The sequence below is a fragment of the Lepisma saccharinum genome, chromosome 3 (genome assembly GCF_977018435.1).
Source record: "Lepisma saccharinum chromosome 3, izLepSacc3.1, whole genome shotgun sequence".
In the NCBI taxonomy this organism is placed as follows: Eukaryota; Metazoa; Arthropoda; class Insecta; order Zygentoma; family Lepismatidae; genus Lepisma; species Lepisma saccharinum.
In genome coordinates, this window is record NC_139231.1 from 13,872,441 (window position 1) to 13,894,963 (window position 22,523).

The following is a 22,523-nucleotide window of genomic DNA, read 5'->3' on the forward strand; positions in this document are numbered from 1 at the left end:
ATAAGCCAATCAGCTGCCTTTGTTGTTTAGTGTAGCTAACTAACAGGAAGACGAGTATCTTTCATAGCTCCATTTATCTGATAAATAACTCCAGTAAACATTTATAAGGTTCTGTCGTGCTAATACATTTAATTAAACACAAGTACCTTAGGAACAAATTAATCAGTACTATTGCCATATTGGTAAAATTACCAAAGTATCAGTATCTGTAAACAGCGTGCAACTTACTGCAAAACTCTTAATATTTTGTTATTATAATTCATTTGGACTATATTTGTAAAGCAAATATTTATATATGCTGTTTCTTTTCTAAAGGCAAAACTCTTGCAGGAAGTTAATGCAATGTTTGTTTTACAAGGATTATTTGCAATTTTATATTAAATCAGTAGGATATCAGAACGGTCAGAAAATTTTAATTGGTAAGCTTAAAAAATAAGATTAATTTATTCTGTATTCAGGATTTTCAAATACATTCAATAACTTTCATATTGCTCCATCATGTCATGACTGCCCCATGTGTTTCTTTTTACGAATCAAAACATTTATATAATCATCTGTTATCTTGTACAGCAAAATTCTACATTAAGGCTATTTTTTTATGTTAAAGAGTTTTTTATAGTGAATTCAATGCTAATTCAAGTCTAATAATTGTTATTTGACTTTTAGAGTTTATGTAAATTATGTAATATGTAAACATGTTAAAGGGCAACTTTGTTCCCTTGTAAAGGACCAACAAGCCTTAAACAACACAGATGTAAAATACCAGGGGTTATCCCAATCTAAGTATTCTTCATTGGAAACGCAAACACTTTGGCTGATCTTGTGGTCACATCAAGACTTATGTCTTCCAAAACGCACGTCTTGATTGTTAGCGTACACTACTTGCTGAGAAAAATTTGAGACTGTTGCCAGGACTCCAGTTTACATGGTCTGAGCTTGATCATTTCCATGTCATTTTATCACTCAAAGGAAGAGTTGACAAAATAAAAACATATGTACGTTCTGTGTGAAAGCAATGATGTTCTATGTTATAATAAAAGGGTATTCTTTTATCAGTTCTATAATTTTAAATTTTAAATAAGATATTTGTATTTGTGTGCTTTGTGCACAAGTTGTAATATACAGGGTGGCCACTCTAGGACAATGATAAAATCCAAGTATAATTCCCGGTTTTCAAGGTGAACTTTCCAAAATTAAAGGGCATATAAGCAGAATGTTTTCTCTACATCAACGTATTACGAATCTCACTATTAACACATATGCACACACAAATATATTAACAATATAAAGGGTCTGTGTGTGTGATTCCAATGTATCCAATAATTCTAAATCAATTCAATTACACATAACTAACTAACTAACTCTCTAGCCTTCTTAAACCCGAAGGTTCATAGCTGCAGCAACACAGGCCTAACATCTGTCCCTATCCTGAGCAAAGATCTATATACTCTTTTCCATCCCTAGCGATTTCCTTTAGGTCCATCTCAACGTTGTCCCTCCATCTTCGTCTTGGCCTTCCTACAGGTCTCTTACAATCAGGTTTCCCAACAAGAATCCTGTAAACTCCTCTTTCCTCTCCCATTCGTGCCACATGGCCTGCCCACCTAAGTCTTCTTGATTTAATTATTCTAATAATATCTGGACATGAATACAAATTATGTAGTTCTAAAATATGTAACCTGTCTCCTCATCCCTTTTAGGTCCACATATTATCCTATGGATCTTATTTTCAAATTCAATTACACATATTTAAAATATTTAATTTAAGATACCGAGTTTACATTTGCAATTCCACATATTCATACTCGAAAAACATCTTCAAACATAAGTGACGGATGTTATGGGATATACTAATCTACGAACATTTGTTAATTGTACAAGAACTTCAAACTAAAATTTGTCTATTCAACTTTAGGATATCTTATCTTGCAATAATCTTCCGTCTACCAGATAATTGTTCTGCAAAGAACACTAACAAAGAGAATTCTGTTTTATTTTCCACGCAGCTTTCTTTTCCTTCCTCGATAAAAATAAAAGCTAAACTGTGAAATACTTGCCTCAGAGCATTTATAAATACATATATAAATGCAATGGCACTTGGATTAATAAAAGTTGCAATTTTTCAAGTCTACAGAGAAAAATTCACGTAGAATTCCCAGAATTCAAGGAATCCCCGGTGAGCAGCCACCCTGAATATATGAAAAAATCCATAGTAACATGGTAACACCCAACAGCAAGGCCATTTCATAGTTTTAGTAAACAACTCAGATGATATAAAATGTCCTTCATGTGCACAGATATTTCTCAGTTGTCAAAGGACATTAACCTGAGAAGACCTTCCTATTACCTTAATGGGCCTGTTTCTCTGAGCCCACTAATTTGCTCATAATTCCTAGTTAAGCTGTTACGCTCTGGCATAGTCTAATCAGGGAGGTCCAAAGTATTAGAATCTGCACCAAGGAAGAAGATAAGATAATAAAATACTTAATTTCAATTTGAAGTTTTTTCTCCTTTCAAAAAGTTGTACTTTGTAAAAATTCCATGCCACACCAGCAGGCAGGATAACTTGCTGAGACACTGAGAGATTCAATCTTCAGTCCTAACCTAAAGCCCAGACATCCTAAAAGAACTAAACAGTGTGACAAATGAAATAATATTTTATTCGGGGAAAAAAAAAGAACACTGTATGTTCTCACTCATTTCACACCAAAAAAGCAATCCCATTGTCCTTGGCCTTTTAGAGGACATTGTCTCAAAACTTCACTCATCTCCCGAGCAGGGATAAGAGGAACCGAAATGAAAAAAATTGATTCCGACATACTTTCAGTCTTCCTGAACCTGAACTAAAACTGCAGAGGGATGTTTCTGTCTTGCATAAGTGAGCCCGTTTCATCTTTTGTCCTCTGTGCACATTGCATCGATTTTCCTTTGCACACAGCACACCACACATTTCTAGCATTAAGATCAAACTGATTCTCTGCAGTAGTTGGGCAAATTTCAGTATGCTCGAACTAACATTCCGGACCAAAACTCACCTCCGCCATGGTGTGGACTGTAATCTTGGACAGGAATGTTGAACTGCTTTTACCAAAACTGGTTTCTGAAGTGGAGCGAAGTAGAATGTTTTTGCATGAGGAGCTTCAAGTTTTGGTTCGTCTGAACTGGAGTAGAGACTTCCAGTATCAATTCGAGTTCAACTCTGAATTACCTATCCACAGTGCTGAACTAGAACTAATAATGCAAGGAGTGATTTCAGTCAGACCCGAACCAGAATTCAAACTGAAATGAATTTCAGTCATGATCTATGCTCCCAGCAAAACTATAACCCCCACCTACACTAAGCCCTGGGCAACTCTGCTTACAAAATAAATATCCTGAGCTGCCTCATACACCCCAACCTATAAACCTGACACCAACCCAAAATACCTGTCAGCCACTAGCAGCTTCAGCCTATTCGCACATTTGTACGTGCACACCCAGAAACTATTAAACTTATTCACTGAACACTATCTCCTTCAAAACATCAAGTGTTTCGAAGCCCAATCGCCCCATCGGCTTCCCATTACCAGTGCCTGCCGCTGTTTGCAGAACGCAAGAAAAGAAGGGATTTGCTCTTCTACATCGCGGTATTATGGACTAAACTCGCACTGCTAGTGCTGTGTTCACGATAGAGCAGTGTTGCAATCCCATTCCATTCGAGATTGTATGGTGGAGTAGAGGCAGCACACACATCACCGTAAATTGAGGTTGTTTTTTTAAAAAAAGGGTCATTTCTATGGTATCTTCGCCCACCCTGTTCCGAGCATGACAAAGGCAAGGAAGAAGACAGGAGGAAGGGGAGGACAACTGAAAGTGAAACGCGTGCTTTAAACAATGTCTTGCATTGCCTTTGCTTGGCCAAAATAAACTGTCCTTGTGGCGCTGCAGTAGAATTATCCACCCGCTCAGGCAGTGGGGAGAGGGGAGACGTGGATCAGTCAGCGCTTTCCTTTGTGTGGCAAAATTGTTATGCTATCAACAGATCGTTCCCCTTTCATTGCAAAGTGAGCATGATGAGAGGGGAAACTGTACATAGCGAAAGCAGATATGTAATATTTAACATTGTTGAATATTTGGAGGGAAGTTAGCTATATTCGTACAAATCGCGCCAGCGACTGCAGTAATAAGACAGATAAGGCAGAAGGGAAAGACAAATTATGAAGTACGAAGAAGGGTAGTGTGGACAAACTGTAATTTTTTAAATATTTTTTTATATTTATTCTCTTGATTTTGCTTGAGTTTGTTGGTTTGGTCAGTCGGTCGTTCTAGAAATGAACAACTGCTAGATAGATTACAACTGATTTTCTGCATTTGGTCGTTGGATCGGCTACCTTGTTTGCAGGAGTGGCTCAAGGTAAAATTTTCACCTGGGCGAGAAATTTTGGCTCCTCCTACTTTCCACATTTCTCCAATATAAATCACAACCATGTTATATATTTATGGTTTTAATGACGAAGAATAACAGCCTTATTTTAAAAATACTATAATTCTGTTAAAGAACACATGTATTGTACGTATGTGTTTATTTTATACCTACATAATGACATCAAAACAACAATAATCTCCTAGTTTAGATGATTTTGCAATATACTCAGAGTTGCATTTGTAGGGGGGAGGGGGATTTTCCCCCTTCTGGGTACTTGTGTCCCCCCTCTCCTTGATAAATTTTATCCATGGGGGGAAATGTTATATGGCATAAAGTCATTATCTCATGCTGTCCCTAGACAGTCAGTAGAATTCCCCCGCCACTGGAAATTTCTTAAATACCACACTGAATATACTTGTATTAAGTTATTCAGCAGTAGCTACAATTAATTCTTGTCAACAATGAATTCAACTCTTTTTAAAAAATAGCCACGCAGCCGGTAGAGGCACATAGTGGTTCGGACCACTCTAAATTGTAGATCGTCTGTCTCTGTTTGCTTTTCTGTGCATAAAGTGGACTAAAAAATAAACTCGCGCTTAGGATTTGGCTCTAAACAAGGAGGATGCCCAGGTTTTGCACCCTGGGTAGTTGCCTGATCCTGCTTGTTTCATGTATGCAAATGTAATTATTCTTGTTCACATTTATCAGTGGAGTGAGGGGGAAAGTTTTTACTAAATATTTTGCAAATCGACAATAATATTGAATATTGTAGATCGGCATTTCTATGTTTATAGTGATTTTGTCAGGTTATCGAATGTTAAATTATCTATATATCCAATAGCATCACTTTTTTCGTGATCGACGGAAAATTTGCAGCAGTATTTCAAATTTGTAAAAATTAATATTTTTTATGAAATAAAATTATACTATAGCCTTATTTTTCAGTAAAACGTGTTCATAACTTCCGTTACCAATACATTTAGCATCATTATGGATGCAAAAAAAAAAAAAAAAAAAAAGAGCGAGTATTTGAGAGGGTTATAAAACACTTGTTCTGGACGCGATGCTGAAGTGCACACCCATAAAGTCAGACCACAAGCCGCCACTGCTGTCAGCCAATACCATTCCTACCTAAACAAAATCACACACACCTTACATTCCCTCCTCCCCATTCTCCATAGTGATCCGACACCAAACATCTTTCCAGACAAGTTCGGAGTTGTTTTCAACCCCCACCTCCTAAATATCCTGGTTTACAATACCCCTTCACCTTACTCATCTGCAACATCTGTGATGCAGGGTTGCTACGATTTTTTGATTATGAAATTCTTTGACATTTCCAGGTTTTCCGGTCCAAAAATATTTTTTTTTCCAGACATGTTTATCATCATGATTTTTGCTTTTGAACCTCGTGTTTTTCAATTAAATATATAATCCATTAATTATTATGAATATTCACTTTCACAATATTTTTTTTAGCAAGTCTCATTCTACACACACAAGAACATGCGAAAATTCAAAAAGTAAATTGTAAAATTACAATCAGCATCAAATGTATTGGGTGCTACAATCACGTGTATCTAGCCTTCAGGCTAAGGTAACAGAGGCACATTATTTCACCACAAAAGATCTCCACAATAAAAGAACAACAGAAAAAGTTCATAAACCATACACAATTTTTCATTTTCTGGTGGATTTATAGTGTCGTACATTAATAAGTACACAGCATCTGGAGAAATTTTGTAGCATATAGGAATTATATAGTAAATGCCAACAAGACTAAGATCTATAAAATAATAGACGATAATCCCTTCCGATAATTCTGATCATATTGTCAATGTACTTTAGTTATCAATCAGATATCTGGACTCCTAGTTTTACTTCGATATTCTTTCTAATATCTAGTACTATAAAAGTGAAAATTTATTACAGAAATTCGAAGGAACACTGATTTTGCACAAAACTTAGAATCATAAGAACTAAAGAAACAAGTTTCTAAACTGAATCTTTTTCGGGAGTGAAATCACAAGAACCAAATCCAGAAGTGGAAGTGAATTGCTTGTTCATTTTGCAACTTTTTCTCTTGCAGACTCCAAAATGCACGTAAATTCCAGACGATCTGCAAAATTCCCTCACATTTCCAGGTTTTCAGATGTGCAGCAACCCTGATGTTTTTAACCTGAGGAAACATCAACAGCCCTCCTCATGACTGAACAACCACTGATTTAAGTACCATTTTTGGGGAAGAGCACGGCATAATTAAGTTTTTTTTCTCCATCTGGACTTCACTGTCGCCATCCATACCAACAGCCACAATTCCCCTTTCAACAACTCCTGTGTAGAAATCACTAACCCCATCCACCAACACCTCAGTTCAGAAAAGATGGAAGAGGGGTGCACAGTGTGTATATATCAGTTATGAGTGCAGCCACATCCACTGGCCTGAACAAGGCCACTCCGTAACTTTCCATAAAAAAAGGTCCATCTCCAAATAATACTGTAAATAAATATGAAGCATAGGATAAAAAGAAAAATACTGTAAAAGTTAAATGTCTCCCAATTCTTGGAATAAGTACCTGTTCGTAGAGATCAGACACATTCATGTCTCCTAATATTTCAGGTGGAACTTCAATTTTGACCAGATATTTGGCAAGGTAAGCCCTCTTTTTCAGCTCCGGCATACGCTGAAGTATCCATTCAAGAATCGGGTGGATCACCTGCTTATGTCCTTGAACAAGATTTTGTCGAAAGTTTGACCTGCAAGGAAAGGCAAAGTTGTCACTCCATATTTATATACCTTAATGCATGTACTGACATACCAAGAAATAAAGAACAGTTTTAAAGCTTAGGTTCTGAAGATGTATTCCATGGTTTCCCTTAGGACTATGGACATTGTAAAGTGGGATTAAACTGGCCTATCAAATCCCCACCTGGAAGTTAACATTGCATTCCAAATTAGCCCCCCCCCCCTAGCAAAAAAAACTTATTGTTTTGAGTGTCAGTAACAGCAATAATGTTTAATGTTTAGTTCAGTGAAAAATGTAAGGACCAGGTCAGAACTTAACGTTCCACATTCTCCAACAAATGGTTCCATGAGTGAGGTCACAGAATGTGAACTTTATGACTAAAGTTCCACTCAAAAAAAAAAAAAAAAAAAAAAAAAAAAAAAAAAAAAGTAACTTGAACAAAATAGTATGACTATCCATTCAGTATATTAATAAGTTTGAAAAGAATTTCATGACATTCAGTGTATCTTCAAGGACATCATTACCAGTGCTCGAAAAATCTTCTTCAGAGCCAGGTGCCAGCTCTGAAAATCAGGCTCCAGGGAAAAAATATCAACGGCTAATGAAAGTACAGCAAAACACCAGAGTCGCCAGGCTGAAATTTTCATGGCGACCAGGCGACCAGAATTTTTCGAGCCCTGATCATAACAATAAATTGGCTAAAACAATTCATTAGTTTATAATAATTATCATTTCTTTAGCCTCTTTCATACAAATAGCCTGATCACCCTGAATAAAAATTACAGGCATGGTTAGGAGGAAGTAAAATCACATCTAAGTATACTCTGACTATTTCTTTACCGTATTTACTCATTATAGCACCATTAAGCCTTGTTTCCATGATTATGAAAAATATAAATATGCTGACCAAGGCAGTAATTTATTTTATTAAAAACATAAACTAAACGTAACGTTTCAACCTTCTAGCAAGGTCTTCATCAGACTCTGTATCAAGTACAAAAGTAACAAGATACAAAAACAGGGCATTATATATACACAAAACATTACTCTCTCCAGACTATTAGAAAGTTGTTTTGGAACTTTCTAGCAGGTGGCTTTCACTTGTGAACTGAACTTTCACCTAAAATACTAAACATATATACTTCCATATAGAATGTGGTTGGGCTTTATATCTCACGCTCTTTTTCCTTCATTTTCTTCCTTCTCCTCTCCTCTTTCTCTCTTGTCCTTTCCACTCTTTCTAACACCATTTCTAACTTCCATTCTTTGTTTAACTTCAGTCCCCCATTCCAGTTCATTGTGTCTTCTTCACCTTTCTTCTCTATTTCCTTGGCTTCCTTCCATTTTCTCACTAGCATTCTCTTCTCCCTTCCTATCTGCTTAGCCTCATCCCACTCTATGTCATGTCCTGTTTCTCTCATGTGTTTAAATATCGCATTTCTCTCTCTCTTAAGTCGTACATCATCCCTATGTTGTTTCAATCTATCTTTCAGTCTCTTTTTCGTTTCTCCTATGTTCACACTCTGACATTCTTTACATTTTACTTCGTAGATAATCCCTTCCTCTTCCTCTTCTCTGTTTTCCTTTTTCTTGTTTGCATTCTTCGCTATTCCTAAGATGCTTCTCCCTCCCTTCCTGTACCATTTTTACGAGAGAATATACATTTTACGAAATGAAAAGCTGGCAGGAGAAATTTAGAGAGAAAATAAAAATAAAGTTGAAGAAGAAAGGAGAGGGACTAGGATGGAAAGAAAAAAGGGGAGAAAAGGATACCAGAAGAAGAGTTGTGGTAATAGGGAATGTAGACCTATCAAAAGAAGAGGAAGCTTTTTTAAAACTAGGAAGAGGTTTCAAAGTTAAAGAAAGAAATGTAGATTATGAGGAAGTTATATATGACATTGAAGAAGCAGTACTCCATATAAGAGGAGAACCAGCTAGAGACAGGATTAGAAGAAGAACAGCAGCCATACTGAAGTAAGAAATGGGAAAAAAAGGAAAAGTAGATAATTTGAGTCAAAAAGAAAGGGAAGGGATGAAGAAAATCAAAACAAGAAATGATGTGGTGATAGAGCAGGCAGATAAAGGAGGAGCAATTGTGGTGATGGAAAGAGAATGGTACGAGAGGAAGTTTGAAGACCTAAAAGAAAACGGATATAAGGAGATTTGTGGAACAGAAGAAGAACAAACTCTAAAAGAAAGGGCCATACAAGACTGTAGGAGGAGTGGATTCAAGAAATGCATAAAGGAGACAGGAAGACTACCAAGTTTGAAGGGCTTTCCAAAGATACACAAAGAGGAGATAAAGTTAAGACCAGTAATGAATTGCAGAAACAATATTTTGGAACCCTTGGAAAAGAAATTAAAGAAAGTTATTGAAGTGTTAGTAACACAGCAAGAAAGCAGAACAGTTAAGAACAGTGAGCAAGTAGTAGACCTCATGAAAGGACTTAAGTTAAATGAAATGAAGACGACAATGTTTAGCTTAGATGTAAAAAGTATGTTCCCAAGCATCAAGAGGGGACACGTTTTGGACATTATTAAAAAGAGAATGGGACAGGAAAATATAGGAGAATGGGATAGTGAAAGGGTAGTGAAGGCGCTGGAAACCATTTGGAATAACGGTTACAGTATAATGGGAGATAAAATAATGTTAATGAGTGAAGGACTTAATATTGGTTCTAGCCTAAGCCCAGCATTGGCTGAATTGGTTATGAATGAATGGGAAAAGAAAGTGATAGAAAAAGGAGGTGACAAAATAATTCTGTTTTGCAGATATGTGGACGATTGTTTTGGCATATGGAAGGGAACGAAGAGGCAGCTCGACATTTTTGCCAAAGAAATACAAGATGAAGAAAGAGGGATATTATTGGAACTTGAAATAGAAGACGAAGGCAAGTTAAGATACCTTGATATATTGATGAAAAGGAAGAGAGGAGAAGAAATTGAAACCACTTGGCATCAGAAGAAGTGTGCAGCAGGGGTATTCTGCCACAAAAGAAGTGATGTAAGTGAGGTGACAAAAAGAAATTTCATAAAGAATATGGAGGACAGAATAGCGAAAATATGCACAAAGGAATGTGAAAAAGAAGGCAAAATAAATAGCCTATGGAAATAGCTGGAAAAGAATGGCTATGAGAAGCAGGATAGACTGGACATAAACAGAAGAAAGAAGAATAGAGGAAGGGGAGAATTGGAAGAGAAAGAAAAAGAGAAAGAGAAAGAGAGAAGGTTTGGAATAAGGAGTATGGGGAAGACCACAGAAAAGATATGCAAAGTGCTTAGAAAAGCGGGCATTAAAACTTACAGGAAGGGAGGGAGAAGCATCTTAGGAATAGCGAAGAAAGCAAACAAGAAAAAGGAAAACAGAGAAGAGGAAGAGGAAGGGATTATCTACGAAGTAAAATGTAAAGAATGTCAGAGTGTGAACATAGGAGAAACGAAAAAGAGACTGAAAGATAGATTGAAACAACATAGGGATGATGTACGACTTAAGAGAGAGAGAAATGCGATATTTAAACACATGAGAGAAACAGGACATGACATAGAGTGGGATGAGGCTAAGCAGATAGGAAGGGAGAAGAGAATGCTAGTGAGAAAATGGAAGGAAGCCAAGGAAATAGAGAAGAAAGGTGAAGAAGACACAATGAACTGGAATGGGGGACTGAAGTTAAACAAAGAATGGAAGTTAGAAATGGTGTTAGAAAGAGTGGAAAGGACAAGAGAGAAAGAGGAGAGGAGAAGGAAGAAAATGAAGGAAAAAGAGCGTGAGATATAAAGCCCAACCACATTCTATATGGAAGTATATATGTTTAGTATTTTAGGTGAAAGTTCAGTTCACAAGTGAAAGCCACCTGCTAGAAAGTTCCAAAACAACTTTCTAATAGTCTGGAGGGAGTAATGTTTTGTGTATATATATAATGCCCTGTTTTTGTATCTTGTTACTTTTGTACTTGATACAGAGTCTGATGAAGACCTTGCTAGAAGGTTGAAACGTTACGCTTAGTTTATGTTTTTAATAAAAAAAATTACTGCCTTGGTCAGCATATTTATATTTTTCGTATTTACTCATGTATAATGCTCAATTTTTTCCAAAATTTTTGATGCCAAAAACTGTGGTGCTTATTATGCACGGAATAATTCAGACAGCCAACATTAAAACCACACGTTTTCACTATGTCATGCATATAATATGTATGTATCAACAGACACAAATACAAATTACCAGGTTGGATTTCTTTAGTAATATTTTTTTTAAAAGAAACACTATAAAAGTGTAATCCTCATTTCCATGATTTTTTAACTTTGTAACGGAACAGTTTTCAACACCGAGAAAAACGGCACCATGCTGTTCTGCAGAATTCAAGCATGCACCTCCTATCACACAGGATGTGTATCAGTGGTATTTATTGGATGAGAAGCAATAGCAAATAACTTCCCGAGCTGCAAGTCCGTAACATAATATTAATCTTGCTTTCATCTACTACAGAATAAACAAGGTGGTTCCAGAAGTGAAAACTTTTGAATACTAAACACAGTGGAGGGAGAAGGGGGTGAAGGTTGGTGACGCATTGTATACACAAGACAATATTGTCCCCTTGGTCCACATAGCAACCGGTATTGAATAAGTATGATGTTATTTGCTCTAGATCGGCATTGCATCAGCTTTACCACCTACAACTAAGAAAGCCATTTCTTGAACCTGAATTGTACTATGCATTATATACCAGATAGAATTGTTTGTCAATTTTCCCCATCAATATACATTATGTCAAATAAATACCAGGAATTGTTCATTTAAAAAGCCCATGTAAAAGGTATGAAAATTATGTTTTTGCTGTAAGTTGCTACCAATGTACCTAATTGTAACGTAGAGTTTTGGTGCAATCTGTCGACCAGTTTGCTTACAGCTATTGGATGTCTTGCTTTATTTTACTTCTTGTGCAACTTTTGACTAATTTGCGAAGATGAGGATGAGTAATGATATGATGAAATTGATGAATGGACACTCAAAAATATTCATGCCGAGGCCAGAATTCAAACCCGGGAACCCTGGCATCGTAGCAAGATGTGCTTACCACTCTGCTACGGGGACCAGCTGTCACGTGCCAGTTTCGATGACACAATGAGAGTTGCAAGGAGGAATGGTTTCTCGGAATCGAAGAGAGGTAGCAGCACGCTATATACAGAGGAGTGAAGAAAATTATAAAAAACTTAAAGCGGAGAAGAGGGATGATATATATTATAGTAAATTGAGAAATATATAAAAGAAGAGTTCAAATACTATAATAGAAGTAAATAGAATGATGTATGTAGTAATTTAAAAGAATTAAGAATATGGCCGCATACGAAACGTTTAGGAAAGTCATTAAGCGAGCAAATGAATTCAGAAATGTATCTCAATTTCTTTTTGATTCTCTGACGAGGAGAACATCGTCAGCTTTTGCATTTGTCCGTTCCCCGGTGGCGCTGTGTCAAATTAGATGCCCCGAAGCACTTTTCGGTTGCGCTTTTTATTAGTCGCACTGGGCCATTGGCAGCGCTCGTTATTAGCGATCCTGGTTATTCCCCTTTGGTCGTCAAATAGGAGGTGGCGCTATTGTCAGTTTAGTCGACCCTACTCTTTCTACAAGTATAGCTTGTATTGTTTGACAAAGAAGCGGGGGGAAAGCGAGCACATAAATAAGATTATGCTTTAATAAAAGAAGAAGAAATTCAAAGAAAAAGAAGAAGAAGCCATTTCCATATTAAAAGAAGAAGCTGTTTTCATAATAAAAGAAGAAGAAGCCTTTTAGAAGAAGAAGAAGCCTTTTAAAAGAAGAAGAAGCCTTTTAAAAGAAGAAGAAGCCGTTTCCATAAGAAAAGAAGAAGCTTTTTCCATATTAAAAGAAGAAGAAGCCATTTAAAAGAAGAAGCAGCCTTTTCGATTATACATATACATATATTTTCTCTGTATTTTGTCAAGTTCTCAGAATATAGATCCGCATTTTACTATATCCTCTTGGCTATAAAATGCTTTCTTATTTGGAATTCTCAAACAAAGAACCTATCCCCCTGAGATTAAGATATCTGTAGCCGTGGTAAATAACATTTCAGTACGTACCCACAAGGGGCGTAGCATTAGTGGCGACCAACGTTGCGGCTAGCAGAATTGTGACTGAGAAAGCAAAGAGAGAGAAAGCCAAAATGGAGGAAGAAAATAAAATTGAAGGCGAGAACAGAGAAACTATAATGGAGGAAATGGAAGACAGAAAGGAAATATTAAACTGCTGTGGAGAAGAGGGAAATAAGGAAGAAACTATCCTATGCAGCTCATGCGAAGAAATGAAACATTGGCTATGTGAGAAGATAAGAAGAGAAAAGTACATAGGAATAAGTGAAAGAGGAGATTACGTATGCAAAAATTACAAGGAAGAAAGGATAAATGATAAAGAAGAGAAGAAAAGGGAAAAGGAAAAAGAGAAAATGAAGGAAAAACCAAAGAAGATGGAAGAGGTGAACATAATAGAAATGCTCCAGAAGTTATTGATGCAAGTGGAAGAGAATAACAGAGAAGCAAAAAAGAATAACAGAGAAGCAAAAGAGAATAATAGAGAATTAAAAACACAGATGGAAGAAAATAGCAGAAGATTAGAAAGAAAGTTCGAAGAAAAGATAGATGAAAATAGTAGAGAATTAAAAGAGAATAGTAGAAAGTTAGAAGAAAGTAATAAAAAGGTGGAAGAAAGGCTCGAGGAAAATAGCAGGAAATTGGAAGCTTCGAGGTCCGAAACCCACGAGATGTTCTTGAAATTGAATGAAACGTGTGAAGGAAATAGAAAGTCGCTGGAAAGCAAGATAGAAGAAACAACGTTGTTAATCGAAAGTACAAGTTTTGATATAAATAGAAGAATAGAAGAGGAGGTTTCGAATCTCAGAGAGGAAAATAAACAAAGAAATGAAAATTTGGAGAGAAAGCTGGTTGAAAGTAAATCTCAAATAGAATTAGCAGTTTCAAGAATAAAAGAAAACGAAAGCAAGATAGAGGAAGCGAAGGTCCTTATAGAAGATAGAAGTTGGAAGATGAAAAAGGAAAGTTCCAATGACGAGAATGACAGCAAGATAGAAGAAGAAGTTATAAAGTTAAGCAAAGTAAACAAAGAAGAGGAAGATAAGAAAATAGAAGAAGATGAAAGAGGAATAGAAAGTGAGAAAAAATTTAGTTGTCAATGTAACGATGAAGGAATCCATGTCAAAATGAAGATAAAAGAAGAAAGTGCCAATGACGAGCATGACAGCAAGATAGAAGAAGCTATAAAGTTAAGAGAAGAAACCACGCAGGAACTTAAAGAGGTCAAAAAAGAGGAAGATGAGAAAATAGAAGAAGATGAAAGAGGAATAGAAAGAGATGAAAAATTTAGTTGTCAACGTAATGATGAAGAGATCAATGTCGAAATGAAGATGATAGAAGAAAGTTCTAGTGACGAGTCTCTGACAGGAAGAAAATAAGCATAAGCCGAGCAGAAGATGTAAACAAAGAAAAAAGAAAAGTAAAATGAAATTTAGATATATTCACGTACAGACATGGAAGAAGAAGAAGAGAAAGAAATTAAAAATTGAAAAGAACTTGAAGAAAGTTAATAATATGCTAAAAAGGATCGACATAGATGAAATGGATTTTGATGCTACTTCGCCAAAGAGAAGGAAGAAGAAGACGAGACGGAAAAGACAAGGAGAGCATGCATTTGATGAAGATTTAGAACAGAAGAAGTCTTGGCAGAAACAAGATTGGAAGAAGAGAGAAATGAAAGTAATTTCTTTACGGGAAGAAAGTTGGAAGAGGAGGAAGAAGAATCTTGAGAAGAATAGAAAAGAAAATAAAAGAAAGAGAAGAAAAAGAGGAAGAGAAAGAAAACAAGATAGTGACAAGCATCGAGTATTTGAAAGAATTGGAAGAAACAAATAGGACTGACTAGTGAAAAGGAAGGAGATGTTATGATTTATAGACTGGCAAGCGCACGTTTCTGTAATAATTAAAGTTGTCTGAGAAAGTTCCAGTTTACCAGAAGAAAAATTCGTGGATTTATTAGTGATCTATTTGAAGGAAGAAAATTTTAGTTCTTTAATGTTAGTTCCTGTAAGAAGATATATAGATATGATAGTCATCGTTGGAGGAAAATCTATTCTGCAAGTTATATCTAAAAAAGAATAATGAGTGCTAATCTAAATCACCACCCCATATGATAGTGAAAGATCAAATCTGTAAAAGGAAAGATGCCAAAGAAAGTAATATGGAAAATGGATGTAAACTTTTCAATTGTACGAACAGAAGAGGAAGAAGAGAACAGTTAGGCACAGAAGGAAGTTAATCACGAAGAAAACTCTCAGGAAAAAGGAGAAGACGATATGAAAGAAGATCGAACAATATCAGTAAAATATATTCTATGTAAGCTTAGACGATTAAAAGTCATCGTGTATTTAGAAAAGTGCAAAAGAAATGGGTTGTAATCCCAGAAGATAATGAAAATCGGTTGTATTCCGAGAAATGGGTTGTAATCCCAGAAGTTAAAGAAGAATCGGTTGTATTCCGAGAATGGGTTGTAATCCCAGAAAATAAATATATCTAGATACATGCTGATATGAAACTAAGGCTGATGTGAAGAATTATTGTAGCTGATGGAAAATTTAGATGGTCAACTTAGAGAAAAGAGAGAGTTCTTTGAAACGGAAAAATCTGAGCTAACTGATAATCTGTAGAGAGATTGCTGAAAGAAGAAAAGTGAAACGAAAATTACTTTTTGGCATGACATCGTCAGGCAAAGACTATATTGGAGAAATTAGACGAGTAGACTTGCAGGAGATGAATTATTGAAGAATTATATTTGGTATTTAAAATAACTTGAGAGGTCATGAATAATTCCGGAACGTGGTGATAAGATATCTAGAAACGAAAATAGAAAGAAGAGATTGAAATAGGGAGATAAGGAAAAATGCTGTATGACAGGAGATATAATTACACAGAGAAAGTGAAAAGGAATGTAAGCAGTATAAATGAGAGCCAATGAGAAGAGTCAAATAAGATGTAGTGAAAGTGGAAAAATTTATCTATTTCCAAAATATTTCTTCGAATAGAGAATTTTTTCATCCTCAAGGAGGGGGATATTGTGTCACGTGCCAGTTTCGATGACACAATGAGAGTTGCAAGGAGGAATGGTTTCTCGGAATCGAAGAGAGGTAGCAGCACGCTATATACAGAGGAGTGAAGAAAATTATAAAAAACTTAAAGCGGAGAAGAGGGATGATATATATTATAGTAAATTGAGAAATATATAAAAGAAGAGTTCAAATACTATAATAGAAGTAAATAGAATGATGTATGTAGTAATTTAAAAGAATTAAGAATATGGCCGCATACGAAACGTTTAGGAAAGTCATTAAGCGAGCAAATGAATTCAGAAATGTATCTCAATTTCTTTTTGATTCTCTGACGAGGAGAACATCGTCAGCTTTTGCATTTGTCCGTTCCCCGGTGGCGCTGTGTCAAATAAGACGCCCCGAAGCACTTTTCGGTTGCGCTTTTTATTAGTCGCACTGGGCCATTGGCAGCGCTCGTTATTAGCGATCCTGGTTATTCCCCTTTGGTCGTCAAATAGGAGGTGGCGCTATTGTCAGTTTAGTTGACCCTACTCTTTCTACAAGTATAGCTTGTATTGTTTGACAAAGAAGCGGGGGGAAAGCGAGCACATAAATAAGATTATGCTTTAATAAAAGAAGAAGAAATTCAAAGAAAAAGAAGAAGAAGCCATTTCCATATTAAAAGAAGAAGAAGCTGTTTTCATAATAAAAGAAGAAGAAGCCTTTTAGAAGAAGAAGAAGCCTTTTAAAAGAAGAAGAAGCCTTTTAAAAGAAGAAGAAGCCGTTTCCATAAGAAAAGAAGAAGCTTTTTCCATATTAAAAGAAGAAGAAGCCATTTAAAAGAAGAAGAAGCCTTTTCGATTATACATATACATATGTATAAAAGGATATAGTAAAATGCGGATCTATATTCTGAGAACTTGACAAAATACAGAGAAAATATATGTATATGTATAATCGAAAAGGCTTCTTCTTCTTTTAAATGGCTTCTTCTTCTTTTAATATGGAAAAAGCTTCTTCTTTTCTTATGGAAACGGCTTCTTCTTCTTTTAAAAGGCTTCTTCTTCTTTTAAAAGGCTTCTTCTTCTTTTAAAAGGCTTCTTCTTCTTCTAAAAGGCTTCTTCTTCTTTTATTATGAAAACAGCTTCTTCTTCTTTTAATATGGAAATGGCTTCTTCTTCTTTTTCTTTGAATTTCTTCTTCTTTTATTAAAGCATAATCTTATTTATGTGCTCGCTTTCCCCCCGCTTCTTTGTCAAACAATACAAGCTATACTTGTAGAAAGAGTAGGGTCGACTAAACTGACAATAGCGCCACCTCCTATTTGACAACCAAAGGGGAATAACCAGGATCGCTAATAACGAGCGCTGCCAATGGCCCAGTGCGACTAATAAAAAGCGCAACCGAAAAGTGCTTCGGGGCGTCTAATTTGACACAGCGCCACCGGGGAACGGACAAATGCAAAAGCTGACGATGTTCTCCTCGTCAGAGAATCAAAAAGAAATTGAGATACATTTCTGAATTCATTTGCTCGCTTAATGACTTTCCTAAACGTTTCGTATGCGGCCATATTCTTAATTCTTTTAAATTACTACATACATCATTCTATTTACTTCTATTATAGTATTTGAACTCTTCTTTTATATATTTCTCAATTTACTATAATATATATCATCCCTCTTCGCTTTAAGTTTTTTATAATTTTCTTCACTCCTCTGTATATAGCGTGCTGCTACCTCTCTTCGATTCCGAGAAACTATTCCTCCTTGCAACTCTCATTGTGTCATCGAAACTGGCACGTGACGCGGCTACAGCTGTTGATTAAGTTAGTCGACCTCAAGTGTGCTCCACTATGAATAAAAATATCGAACAAAGAGTTTGCCTCAGATTTTGTGTTGCCAATGGAATATCTTGTGCTGAATCATTGAAAATGTTGCAGAAGGTCTACGTTGAGTCAACTTTGTTGAAAACATGAGCATACGAGTGGAACAAAGCATTCAAAGAAGGACGAGAAGTGGTTAAGACTTGCATCGATCTGATCAACCTTCAACGTCTTCGACTGATGAAAACATCAAACGTCTTCGACTGACAAAAACATCAAACGTCTTCGACTGACAAAAACATCAACGAAGTGAAGGAAATGGTGATGGAAAATCGTCATTCAAGCTTAAGGGAGAAGGCTCAGGATCTGGATATAACTCACGAAACCGTTTGCACCATTTAGTTGATGTTTTGGGCATGAGACACATCGTGGCATGGCTTGTTCCGAAGGAGCTCAATTTTCTTGAAACAGAGCACTGCAAATAGGTTGCTGAAGGCATGCTTGAACGAGCCAATTAGGACCCTACATTCATACAACCAGTGGCGAATCGTGGCTTTTTCGGAGTTTAGGAAAAAGTTATGGTAAACCGAGGAAGGTTTGAAAAATGGGTTCAATTACATTCACACGTCTTGCTTGTACTACCCATTGCATTTAGAATGTTAGCTGCAGGCCCTGCTCAAGGTGTGGCAAGGGGTCCTTGCTCCTCACTTTGAACTACAAAATATTTAAATGCGAACCTATAAAATTTAATGAAAATAACATTGACGAGATTTTGCAAGAATTTATATATTCTTCCCCCTCCCTGTCGTGTGGATTGATGATAATAAAATATATTGCTAAAACTTCGAAACTGTGCTAAATGCTTCTAAATTGGTCATTAACATTGGTAAATAACATTTAAGTACGTACCCACAAGGGGCGTAGCATTAGTGGCGAGCACACCAGCACAATGCTACGCCCCTTGTGGGTACGTACTTAAATGTTATTTACCACGGCTACAGATATCTTAATCTCAGGGGGATAGGTTCTTTGTTTGAGAATTCCAAATAAGAAAGCGTTTTATAGCCAAGAGGATATAGTAAAATGCGGATCTATATTCTGAGAACTTGACAACATACAGAGAAAATATATGTATATGTATAATCGAAAAGGCTTCTTCTTCTTTTAAATGGCTTCTTCTTCTTTTAATATGGAAAAAGCTTCTTCTTTTCTTATGGAAATGGCTTCTTCTTCTTTTAAAAGGCTTCTTCTTCTTTTAAAAGGCTTCTTCTTCTTCTAAAAGGCTTCTTCTTCTTTTATTATGAAAACAGCTTCTTCTTCTTTTAATATGGAAATGGCTTCTTCTTCTTTTTCTTTGAATTTCTTCTTCTTTTATTAAAGCATAATCTTATTTATGTGCTCGCTTTCCCCCCGCTTCTTTGTCAAACAATACAAGCTATACTTGTAGAAAGAGTAGGGTCGACTAAACTGACAATAGCGCCACCTCCTATTTGACGACCAAAGGGGAATAACCAGGATCGCTAATAACGAGCGCTGCCAATGGCCCAGTGCGACTAATAAAAAGCGCAACCGAAAAGTGCTTCGGGGCGTCTAATTTGACACAGCGCCACCGGGGAACGGACAAATGCAAAAGCTGACGATGTTCTCCTCGTCAGAGAATCAAAAAGAAATTGAGATACATTTCTGAATTCATTTGCTCGCTTAATGACTTTCCTAAACGTTTCGTATGCGGCCATATTCTTAATTCTTTTAAATTACTACATACATCATTCTATTTACTTCTATTATAGTATTTGAACTCTTCTTTTATATATTTCTCAATTTACTATAATATATATCATCCCTCTTCTCCGCTTTAAGTTTTTTATAATTTTCTTCACTCCTCTGTATATAGCGTGCTGCTACCTCTCTTCGATTCCGAGAAACTATTCCTCCTTGCAACTCTCATTGTGTCATCGAAACTGGCACGTGACACGGCTACAGCTGTTGATTAAGTTAGTCGACCTCAAGTGTGCTCCACTATGAATAAAAATATCGAACAAAGAGTTTGCCTCAGATTTTGTGTTGCCAATGGAATATCTTGTGCTGAATCATTGAAAATGTTGCAGAAGGTCTACGTTGAGTCAACTTTGTTGAAAACATGAGCATACGAGTGGAACAAAGCATTCAAAGAAGGACGAGAAGTGGTTAAGACTTGCATCGATCTGATCAACCTTCAACGTCTTCGACTGATGAAAACATCAAACGTCTTCGACTGACAAAAACATCAAACGTCTTCGACTGACAAAAACATCAACGAAGTGAAGGAAATGGTGATGGAAAATCGTCATTCAAGCTTAAGGGAGAAGGCTCAGGATCTGGATATAACTCACGAAACCGTTTGCACCATTTAGTTGATGTTTTGGGCATGAGACACATCGTGGCATGGCTTGTTCCGAAGGAGCTCAATTTTCTTGAAACAGAGCACTGCAAATAGGTTGCTGAAGGCATGCTTGAACGAGCCAATTAGGACCCTACATTCATACAACCAGTGGCGAATCGTGGCTTTTTCGGAGTTTAGGAAAAAGTTATGGTAAACCGAGGAAGGTTTGAAAAATGGGTTCAATTACATTCACACGTCTTGCTTGTACTACCCATTGCATTTAGAATGTTAGCTGCAGGCCCTGCTCAAGGTGTGGCAAGGGGTCCTTGCTCCTCACTTTGAACTACAAAATATTTAAATGCGAACCTATAAAATTTAATGAAAATAACATTGACGAGATTTTGCAAGAATTTATATATTCTTCCCCCTCCCTGTCGTGTGGATTGACGATAATAAAATATATTGCTTAAACTTCGAAACTGTGCTAAATGCTTCTAAATTGTGGTTGGATTTATTATTAATTATTTCTTTCTTTCTAGAGTTTTGAACTTGCGTTACTTATTTTTAACAGTTATGTAATAGTGTAAATTTTCCCCCCAAAATTGTTTAAAATGGTGCAACAAACGACATGAGTTCAACATCGAACATAAAATGGTTTGAGAAAATTGTTTTACCCCCAACTTTCTACAGATTTCCTACCATAAAATCTCCTGACGAACTAAATCGGGCAGGATGAAGAAAAGATAGAGGATGGATTGTGACATGGTTGTATAAAAGCTTTCCGGTGGATCGGCATACTCTCTTTCGTTTGAAACATGTCCGCTGGTGAAGTAAAAATAAGATTTGGACATAATTTTAATTTTTATTTCCTGAAAACATATTCGTTTGAATTTGATTTCCCTCTCCTAGGGATTGGGGTTTGCAGATTATGCTAGAAATGGTGCCAAGTGCCAACAAAGATCAAATTGTGCTTGGTTTAGTAACATTTTGTTGGGGTTGGCATCGCTGATTGAGGAAAGTCTTGCTGGTTCCTCGATCCTCGCCAATCTTCGTAACCTTTCCCCACTCCCTTGCACTACCCCTTCCACCCCCACCCATCTGTCTGTAGGATGACTGCCGAGATTCCTCAACAAGCAACAGAAAAGCCCGTGTCCATCGTCTTTTGACTGCTACTGGAGTGAGTGAGAGCAGTCAACTCTTGACAATAGCTAACCTAAGCAATTGTACGTACATTGCGCTCATAATTTTATAACATGCATTAACTCCTAAAAAGTAGAGAACTGGAAGCAAGTATAAATGAACTGTAGGAAGTTCCTCACTTCCTACATGGAGGAATCGACCCTACATAAAACGCATCATAACAGGTGACGAGACGTGGGTTTATGAGTTTGACATGCAAACCAGCCAACAAGCTTCGAAATGGTGCTTCAATAATGAGCCAAAACAGAAAAAAAACATGTCAAAGTCACGTTGACTGTTTTCTTTGACTATCACGGTGTTATCCACTTGGAATTCCTTCCGGAGGGGCAAACAGTCAACAACATTATTATCTAGACATTATGAGGTGCTTGAGAGAGAATGTTCACTGGAAAAGAAAGAAGAACTCTTGGTTGTGCACCACGATAATGCACCATCCTACACACCGATCCTTGTACATGAATTTTTGACCAAAAACTCAACAAACGTCATCAATCAAGCACCATATTTGCGAGATATGGCCCCATGTGACTTTTTTTGTTCCCCAAACTCAAATTACCAATTCGTGGAAACGTTTTGAGTCCATTGAAGGTACAAAAATAAATTCGCCTGAAGCCCATACTAGAAAGTGTCTATGAGAAGTGTTTAATGACTGGATTATTCGTTGCATCAAATGGGGCCTATTTTGAAGGCGACAAAATGAATTTGGATGATTAAACCAATATTTTGAGTTTTATTGAACAATTCCCAGTATTTATTTGACAGAATGTAAATGCATGTGCATTGTACATGCGTAAATACAGTTTTTAAATTTCATATTGAATCACACTATAAACTAACTAACTAACTAACTCTCTAGCCTTCTTAAACCCGAAGGTT

At 36.5% G+C, this 22,523-nt stretch overlaps 1 protein-coding gene across 1 annotated transcript in view; it reads right to left on the reverse strand.

The window, feature by feature from the left end:
- LOC145984919 (intraflagellar transport protein 81 homolog) overlaps nt 1-22,523 on the reverse strand; it is a 106,603-nt gene that overhangs the window by 63,403 nt on the left and 20,677 nt on the right. Inside the window, exon 4 of the mRNA XM_083118317.1 lies at nt 6,982-7,162. Coding sequence (XP_082974443.1) covers nt 6,982-7,162 — 181 coding nt within the window. The remainder of the gene's footprint in view (nt 1-6,981; nt 7,163-22,523) is intronic.